At 47.6% G+C, this 9,924-nt stretch overlaps 1 protein-coding gene across 1 annotated transcript in view; it reads left to right on the forward strand.

Annotated features, from left to right (window-relative positions):
* Positions 1-1,256: 1,256 nt before the first annotated feature.
* The window catches only part of LOC102767298 (core histone macro-H2A.2), a 19,356-nt gene continuing 10,688 nt past the window's right edge, over positions 1,257-9,924 (forward strand). Inside the window, exons 1-2 of the mRNA XM_006760929.2 lie at positions 1,257-1,485; positions 9,750-9,856. Of these exons, the coding sequence (XP_006760992.1) occupies positions 1,314-1,485; positions 9,750-9,856 (279 nt within the window). The 5' untranslated portion in view covers positions 1,257-1,313. The remainder of the gene's footprint in view (positions 1,486-9,749; positions 9,857-9,924) is intronic.

Below are 9,924 nucleotides of genomic sequence, written 5' to 3' on the forward strand. Positions count from 1 at the left end.
TGAAGTTTCTCCCAAATTCCAGGGAACAGAAGCTTGGGCTGCATTCTCACTTTTCATTTGCGGTGTTTGGTTACTTTGCATTAAATATATCCAATACAGTGGCCTCTCCTGGCATGTTTCGGTTTTTAAAAATTATTGGAAATCAGCCATGAGCTGTAGGTCAAAGCTATGAATAAAATACAGTGGGGCCTTGACTTACGAGTGTCCCGACTAACGAGTTTTTTGAGATACCAGCTGTCTCTCAGCCGATTTTTTGCATTGAGTTGATAATTTGAGTTAACGAGCTCCTTAATGAGGTCGGTCTCGGAAGGAATTAAACTCATAAGTGAAGGCCCCACTGTACTAATGTATTAATGCAGGCCGAAGCAAGTCGGAGAAAAGAGGACTGTGTGAGTTTAGTTATTGCTGCTGTAACAAATCACCCTCAGATTTAGTGGCTTAGAGCAAGACAGACTTACTCTCTCACAGTCTGGAGGTCAGAAGCCCTTATACTGGGCTAAAATGGCACTGGCAGCCTCAGCCGGCTTGGCTCAGCGGATAGAGCATCAGCCTGCAGACTGAAGAGTCCCAGGTTCAATTCCGGTCAAGGGCACATGCCCAGGTTTCGTGCTCGATCCCCAGTAGGGGGCCAGGAGGCAGCCAATCAATGATTCTCTCTCATCGTTGATGTTTCTACTCTCTCCCTCTCCCTTCCTGTCTGAAATCAATAAAAAAATATTTTTAAAAATTAAAATAAAATGGCGTCGGCAGGTCTGGTCCTTTCTGCAGGCTCTGAGGGGAGAATTCGTTCCCTTCATTCATATCGCTCCTCACTCTCATCTCCTGCCCCCCTCGTGGAAGAACCTTTGCAATTCCATTAGACCTGCCCAGACCATCCAGGATACGCTCCCCAGCTCAGGACCCTGAACTGAATCCCATCTGCAGAGTCCCTTCTGCCATATAAGGCGACACATCCCAAATGGTCTGGGGGTGACGAAGTGGACGTCGTTGGGAACCATTATTTGCTGATTGAAAGGCCTTGGCCTCTCTCTGGTGACAGTCTTTGGCCTCTCGTATTGAGGTTGGGCTGGCATGATGGGGTGGGAGAGGTTTGTGGGTGGGCCTGCTGGTGGCCTGCCTGCAGCACCCTGCGGTGGCAGCCGTCTCAGCCACCTCCCGGACTGTCCTGCACGTCACCTAGTGCTCTAGGACCACTCACTGTTCCCAAGATGTTCTCCAGCCGCCCTTCCTCACCCTGCTTTCTTTCCTTTCCAGCATTGTGCTAGCGCCAGGAAGCCACTGTGTCAGCAAGCTGAGAGGGAAACTGAGGCAAGATGTCGGGCCGGAGCGGGAAGAAGAAAATGTCCAAGCTGTCCCGTTCAGCCAGGGCCGGGGTCATCTTCCCGGTGGGGAGGCTGATGCGCTACCTGAAGAAAGGGACGTTCAAGTACCGGATCAGCGTGGGTGCTCCCGTGTACATGGCGGCAGTCATCGAGTACCTGGCGGGTAAGGTGCCTCGGGGGGCCGGTAATCCGCTCGGCCCCTCACACAGGCCGGGAGGGTGCTGTCTCAAGGCTGCTGTGGGTGGCAGCTGGGTTGGGGCGTGCCTGCTTGCTGGTCAGTTTGTGCAGGCTCTAGGGGAGAGGAAAGGGCACAAGACGGACAGATGATCAGCACGGGAGGCAGAGAACCCACAGAAAAGTGGTTTTTCCAGCCCAGCCCTGAAGAAGGTGTGTCTTGCGTAGGCAAATGCAATGTGTGAGAATCTAGGTTCCCAAAGAAGAGAAGCTACGGGAGGAAGGGGGTGCTATTTGTTTTATGAAAGGGGGTCTTCACTTTACAGAAAGCCCTCATTAAGCATCGGTTCTCCGGGGCATAAAACTAGGACTCGATGTCCATAAATAACATTGACCAGAGCATCAAAGGCATCTTCAGTTGGTTCCATGAAGCCAACATTCTAATTTTGCTCCTTTACAGAGGTGGTTCTCTGTCTACAGTGGTTATGTAGGAAATCGTTTCCCGTATTGGTTGTTAAAATTACTTTTTTACTAAGAGATGAGAGTTTTGCTGTATGGGTTCTTTATATATTTGAGAACTTTCTACTTCGTTGTTGTTATTGTACTCCTATGTCGTAAACAGAAGATATACTTCACAATTTCAAGGAGGCTTTAAAATATATATAGCCGGCCAGTGTGGCTCAGTGGGTTGGAACAGGAGGTCACAGTTCAATTCCGGCCAGGGCACACGCCCGGGTTGCATTCTTGATCCCCAGTAGGGGACATGCAGGAAGCAACTGATCAATGATTCTCTTTTGTCATTAATGTTTCTATCTCCCTCTCCTTTTCCCCTCTCTGAAATCAATTTTAATTTTTTTAATTTTTAAGATATATAAAAATACAAATCTATATAAATAAGTGTGGTTAGTTCATTGAAGGGGCCCTCTTAGCCATTGGCAATAATGTCTTGGACTCTGCCCATGGGGATTCCCTAGACACCAGATCCTTTGGAAAGTCCACCAGGGAGAAAAGCAAACTTCCCCAAACCACCTACCTGGAAGCTGAGCCCCTTGCAGCCACAGCATGAAAACCCCCAGGCAGGCAGGGCTGGACCCAGTTTCTCTCCCAGGTCCCTCTTCCCCTCCTGCTTCTCCCTCAAGCGCAGTCTCTTCCTCCTTAAATGTACGGTCCTGTTCTGCCCTCCTGGTCCCCATTGCTCACCGAGCACCGTTACCGATGAAAGGTTTGCCTTGATCCCTTCGTGGAAACTTCTCCCCCTGACCTTCTGTCGGACACACCGACCGCAGCACCACGAGCCTGTCCCTTACTGTGCAATGAAAGCCCTCTGGGGCTAAAGGTTTTCCAGGAGGATCCTTCAGGAGGTGGGAGAGGGCTGGAGGGCTCTGAAGGTCTCTGAGTACAGGGAGATAGAGCAGTGCTGTTCAAGGTGGGATCACCGGGGATCTTGTTGACAAGGGCCGGGGTGGTGCCTGAGGCTTCGCCTTCCTAACGAGCTCCCAGGTGATGCCCATGCTGCTGGTTCCAGGACTGCTCAGAGGAGCAAGGTGGTAGCCCGTCTCAGCAGCAGGCCCACAGGCGTGGGGGATGCTTGTTCAAAATGCACCCCTCCCGGTGGCCTGATTTCCTGGGTCTCGGGTACAACCCAGAAGCCTGATGGGAAAACCTGCTGGCTCTGGGATGCTGGCTTCGAGAAAGATGAATGAAACTTTAAAACAACTTGTTAAACTCATGTCACCCACCAAACTGGAAACCACTTGGGTGACCCAGAGATCCCACAGCCTCCCAGCAAGAGCTGGGCTTCCCTGAGACCCTCCGATCCCAAGCTGTGCACTTTCCGCTACACCACCGTGACCCAATATAATGTGTGTATAATCAAAGTAATTAAGTACTTTCTATGTCTCCACTTGGCAGAAGTCACACTTCGTGCATAACACAAATGGGCATCTCTGTGCATCTTTGGTTCAGATAAAAGCTTACATTTTCCCATTTATTCAACCAATGTCTGTTAAGCATTGCTTGTCAGTACACACACTAAGTCCTCAGGCTGCTCTCTGGTCATGGAATTGGACCGTTGCTAGGGTTTTTCATGTGTCTTGGATTAGAGCCCCAGCCTCCACAGCAGTCACACTGTGACTTTGAGCCAGCAGTCTTTAAGGACTTATAGTACCTCCCAGAGTAGAGCGTCCTTCTGTTTCTCATGAATGGAGTTCTCACTCTTCCATTCACTCACAAACAGTTATTGAGCACCTCCTGTGGGCCAGGTGTTGTGGATGCTGAGGATAGAGCCTAGACCAGGACAGGCAGGAATCCCTCCCTCCAGCAGAATGCATTCCCGAGGAAGGAGCAAGCAAACAAGTGGAGGGTGTGCTGCATCAGGCGTGCTAAGTGCTGGGTGACAAATAAAGTGGATACTACTGATAGGGTGTTCCAGAAAAGGGAAGGGGAGGGGAGTCGTAAATAGAGCCACCCCACAAGGCCCATCTGAAGGAAACCAGGGAGTGGGCCTGCAGATGTCTGGGGCTGGACACCCTAGCCTGGGGGAAGGCAGGTGCTGAGAGTGTTGGGGGAACAGCAGTGGGGCCAGAGGGCTACAACTGGGGGCGGGGCTTGGACTTTAAATGAGGCCCAAGGGAGAAGGGGCTGGAATTGGGGGAGGGGTGGGGATAAGAGCTAGCAATAGCAGCTCTGCAGGGTTTGGAGCAGAGGCGGGAGTGATCTGATCCTGGGGGAGGGGTACAGGGTGGAAGCAGGAGAAGCAGCTGGAAGGCTATGACAGAGACCCAGTGAGTGGGCAGTGAAGACACCAAGGAAGAGGAGAGTACTGATATATTTTGAAGGCAAAGCCAACAGGACTTGCTCATGAGTTGCACATGAAACAGAAGAGAGGATGAGCACCTAGGTCCTAGAAGGATAGCGTAGCCATTAATATCCACCCCTTCTCTCCAGCCAGTCCCAGCATCCAGCATCTTCCTCCGTCAAATGGAGAAGGTGATCCTGGCCCGTGGTGCTCAGTGATTGAGCATAGACCCGTGAACCAGGAGGTCAGGGTTCAATTCCCGGTCAGGGTTCTATCCCCAGTGGAGCACATGTAGGAGGCGGCCAATCAATGATGTTTCCTCTTTCATCAGTGTTTCCATCTCTCTATCCCTCTCCTTTCCTGATGCCTGGGTCTCACCCCCAGAAATTCTGGGGTATGTTCTGGGCATCAGGGTTTCTCAAAGCTCCCCCAAATGATCTGACGGGCAATAGAGTTGGGAATTAGTAGGAGTTACCAGATTCAGATGGGAGGGGTTGCGCAGGGGGAGATTGTCGGGTTGGGGAGGAAAAAGGATGAAGGTTAGAGGAAGTATGTAGCACTTCCAGGAACTAGAGGAAGTTCCGTGTACCAGGAACAAGCTGGGAAATGGCAGGGCGGGGGGTTGGTGATGGGAATGAGATGGAGTGGGGAGCAGGCCATTGAGGACCACGATGAGCTATTGAGAATAAATAATTTACCTTTTTTATGTTGAGAAAATGTTTTATAAAATATTTTTAACTGAGAGGACAAAGAAGTCTCAAAGCAGGGTTAAATTTCAGGGCACCTCCTGAAATCATTGTGTGACATAGGAACTCATCATTTACACATCATTTCCAGGCAGTTGGGTCTATCGGTTTAACACCAAGCATTTTTACCTAATGATTCTCACTTATTACATTTGTGTTTTGAAGAGCTCACGTGGGCAGCCAGAGCCACACGCGTGGTTGTGCAGATTGTACACTGCGCAAGGACACACGTTTAAGGGCGTGCCATTCACAGCGTGGCCCTCAGATAACTCTCTTTACTATGAGCATGTCCAGCAGATGGCAGTAAAGGGTCTTGTTCAGATGAAATCAGGGCAGTACGGTGTCTGGAGGAAGAGGCATCTTTTTCTAATTTGCACAAAGGCGCCTTTGGCCTAGTGATGGCCCTGTTGGCATGGATCTGGAGGAGGACAAAACGGGGACAGGGAAACCATTTCAACAGTCACTACTGTTTTCTGGGCCGGAAGAGAAGAGAGACTTAACTCAGATCATGGCAACGAGCGTGGAGAAGAGGGGCAAAGGCTTGTGAGCTTGAAGAGGCCGGGAGGAGGGAGGGCGGGGAGGAGGAGAGAATGACTCTAAGGTCTGTGTGTGGATGGAGCTGCCAGTCCCAAGGGCGATGGGAGGAGCAGGATTGGGAAGGGGGTGATATGGATGTGGGGAGTTGGATTACCTGTGGGACACCCAGGTGAGGAGTCCCAGGTGACATCTCAGCAGAGCTGGAGGTGCAGATCTGACCACACGGGAAGGTAGGTGGAAGCTGGAGCCACAAGTGGATGGGGTTCCCCCAAAAGACTCGTGGCCTGAGCAGAGCAAAGGGCCCAGACACAGCCCAGGGACGCCACCATCTAGCGGGCAGGTGTACAAGCAAGGTGGGGCCGGAGAAGGAGACGGTCTTGAAGGAGCGGCCACTCCAGGCCCTCTGTTCCAACCCTCCGTTTAACGTGCTACTTCCCATCTGCTGGGGTCGATATGCCCGGTGTCGATTCAGTTCATGTCCAAAATGAGAGGACACAGCTCTTCCAAAATAATTTCTTTTGGCTACAGAAATCTTTTTCTTTTTTTTACTACCAGATACTCAGGTGCATTCCAGATGGTTACTATTGCTGGAAACCAGACTTCCAAGAAGTTAGAGGTTTGCCATGGAAGTCTATAAACTTCCAGGGAAGTCGCCACCACTTAATGGAATAATGATCTCCCCACAGAATTTCCAGTGGAACAAATGTGTGCCATCTAAATCCAGTTTTCTTCTGATGGCCAATAGAAGGAGGCTTGTATTCCCGAAATCAATAAAGTCACTCAACACTGTAGAAACTATAACATGGAAGAGATGTGAGAATGAGTTTGCAGTGTTGTAGCACTTTTCATTATGGAAGTGCCACATAAATATTTAATTTTAATGCTTATTTTATAATCCACTTGAATGCGTTTGTCAGAACAGCATTTGAAAATATTAATAATGATTAATGTTGTTTCAAACATTTAAATCAGCGGTTCTCAACCTGTGGGTCGCAACCCCTTTGGCGGTCGAACAACCCTTTCACAGGGGTCGCCTAAGACCATCCTGCATATCAGATATTTACATTATGATTCATAACAGTAGCAACGTTACGGTTATGAAGTAGCAACGAAAATAATTTTATGGTTGGGTCACAACATGAGGAACTGTATTTAAAGGGCCAGAAGGTTGAGAACCACTGATTTAAATGGTGGCATCTCTGTCCCAGGGAATGTTCAGATGAAACATTCAACAGAGAAAAGAACTCCTTGGTCTTGATTTTCTGGTGTATCATGAAGTTCTCCTCTTTAAAGAAAAAAGGAAGAAAACGGAAGCTCTCCCTTTGCTTTTTCACAAGAGCACATGGCCAAGGTTTTCTTTCTAGAACGGATTTTGGAAGCACTGGTCCGGGAGCTCAGTCGCACGCTTCGTGCCATCTGCTGGGTCACTGCGGTGACTCTCTCCTGTGCTGCACTTAATTCTGGCAGATTTCCCATCTGCAGGTCTCACATCTGTGCGTCTGTCCGTCAAGCTGAAAATAACCTGATCTTCAGGGGCTTCTGGCAGGCCCCAAGTATGGCGGGTTTCCCCATGAACCCTGCTTCTCATGCTGACGACTGAGTTAATGAACTTGGGAGGGTGCTTAACTTCTTCCTCTAAATGCAGGGACAGAGGCAGGAGAGTGATGGGCCGAGATGCTAAATTACATTTGATTTCTCAGAAGCTTAACATTGGGAAGCTCTTTGGCCCCCACACCCATCTAGGAAAAAGGGGAGTGGAGTGCACCTTCTGCCCAGGCATGGGCCCCCGAGATGAGCAAATGCGGGAAACTCCGTTTTATTGCGCACAGTGGGATGCTGCCCATTGTAACCTAGAGTCATGCTGCAAGCCTATTTTTTTAAAATATGTTTTTACTGATTTTAGAGAGAGGAAGGGAGAGGGAGAGAGAGAAACATCAATGATGAGAATCATTGATTGGCTGCCTCCTGCACACACCCTACTAGAGATCAAGTCCGCAACCTGGGCATGTGCTCTGAAGGGGAATCGGACCATGACTCCCTGGTTTATGGATCAACGCTCAACCACTGAACCACACCAGCCAGGCCAGCAAGCCTATTAGTGAAAGCTTTGTGATTGCATTTCTTTTTGATGGGTACACTTTTTTAAATAAAGAAAGGGTTGGGCAGCAGTCTGAATGCAGCAAATCAGATTATCCAATATGACATTAATTTCAAATTCTCTGCCCCATTGTCTCAACACATATGCTCATACTTCTCCAACTACAGGGCCCCCTCAATCTCTGATTCAGGAAACATGATCCCTGTATAAATGAAGTGTTGGTAAACACAATATTCATTGCTTAATAACCTGGAAGGGATGCTATGAGATGAATTTGCAGTGATTTAGCACTTTTCATTATGGAAATGCCATATAAATATTTAACTCTAATGATTATTTTATTCTAATTTTTGTTAATTACATTTGCTTAGTTAATATGTCATACTTATGCCAAGTTTTTATTTTATTGCCATATATTTTATAAATGATGGCAATTTCATGTGCTGTTTTATTTGAAATTAGGTTGATTGTAAAGACATACATAATCCCCTGTTAATTTTAAGACTTAATATTTATGCCATTATACCAGCAAATCCCCAACACACACACACACACACACACACACACACACACACACGCCTGTGCAAACACCTCACAACAAATGTATGCGCACATGCACATACGCACACATTTTCCCCCACGTGTTAGTGAAACAACTCAATGGCACATTGCTGTTAGCTTTCTAAGGGAAGGAATTTTTCTTTATAGGTTCATTCATTCTTTTAAAAACAGACAAGTTTGATTTAGCAGAACATCCTAAAATTGAGGAAGAAGGAAAAATAACAAAATAAGAGGAGAAAGGAGAAAGCATACAGATGGCATAAAACAATTCTATAGATTTTTTTAAAAAAACTTGACTCAAAAATTTGGTAGCAGATGAAGTAGTATTAGGAAAATTCCTTTCTGTCAGCTCTTTCACATTTACCACATAACATGTTCGTTAAACTCAGAGCCAGGCTTAGGTTGTGAGGGGGATGAGGAAACCCCTGAGCCCCAACGTACCTTCCTTCGCAGACCTCATAGGTCTCCCCACTAGGAATTCACTTCTTGGGTTGAGCATTTCCTCATCCCGTAGTGTAAGTGAGTTCTTCCCATCCACTTTCCTTTAGGACAAGAGGGACCTGGGGCATCAAGTGAAGCGGAAAAGATGATTCTGAAAGGGGTCCCACTGGGTACCAGAGACAGACTTCACCTACATCACTGTTCTCTTCGGAGATGCCCCATGCTAGGGTTTAAACAAGAGTTTATTTCTCTCTCATAAAAGAAGTCTATAGAACAGTGATGGCGAACCTTTTGAGCTCAGCGTGTCAGCATTTTGAAAAACCCTAACTTAACTCTGGAGCCAGGTCACATATAGAAATTTTTTGATATTTGCAACCATAGTAAAACGAAGACATATTTTTGATATTTATTTTATATATTTAAATGCCATTTAACAAAGAAAAATCAACCAAAACAATGAGTTCGCGTGTCACCTCTGACACATGTGTCATAAGTTCGCCATCACTGCTACAGAACATTGTCCAGGTTGGTAAGGAAGCCCCACAGCCATGAGATACCTCAGCTCCTTCTGTCTTGTTACTCCACATCCACGGCTTCTTCTTGGTCAAATCCCAGCCATCACGTCCTCAGTCCAGCAATAGAAAAGAAGGGGTATCATACAACACGACTGCTTGCCTTTCACTGGCCAGAGCTTAGTCACATGACCACCTGTATCAACAAGGTGGGTGTTGGGGAAAACTGTCTTCATTCCTTCCCATGGATATGGGCTCAGCAAAAAAAAAAAAAAAAAAAAAAAAAAAATCAGATCCATATACCAAGGAGGATGGGGAGGAATTAATGTCAAGGGACAACTAGAAGACTTTGTTCCAGGATCATAGGTCAGGTCTTGCTAACATATCTTACTTGTCTAAGACCTGAATTCCTTTCAGCTTTCTGGATTTCTTTCCAGGCCCAGACTTAAAAATCACAAGTGATTCAATGTGATCAAACTCAAAGACCATTCCCAAGGAAAAGCTTCAGGGAGCTCAGACCCCATTCTGTGTTTGCCTATTAACTCCCCCTTGTCCTTTCAGCGGAGATTCTAGAATTAGCTGGCAATGCCGCGAGGGACAACAAGAAGGCCCGGATAGCCCCGAGACACATCCTGCTGGCCGTGGCCAACGATGAGGAGCTCAATCAGGTACCTCTGCCGCACGGACACGTGCCACCAAATGGGTTTGTCAAACACACGACTGCATGTGGACGCAG

Source organism: Myotis davidii, unplaced genomic scaffold (assembly GCF_000327345.1).
Source record: "Myotis davidii unplaced genomic scaffold, ASM32734v1 scaffold134, whole genome shotgun sequence".
NCBI lineage: Eukaryota > Metazoa > Chordata > Mammalia > Chiroptera > Vespertilionidae > Myotis > Myotis davidii.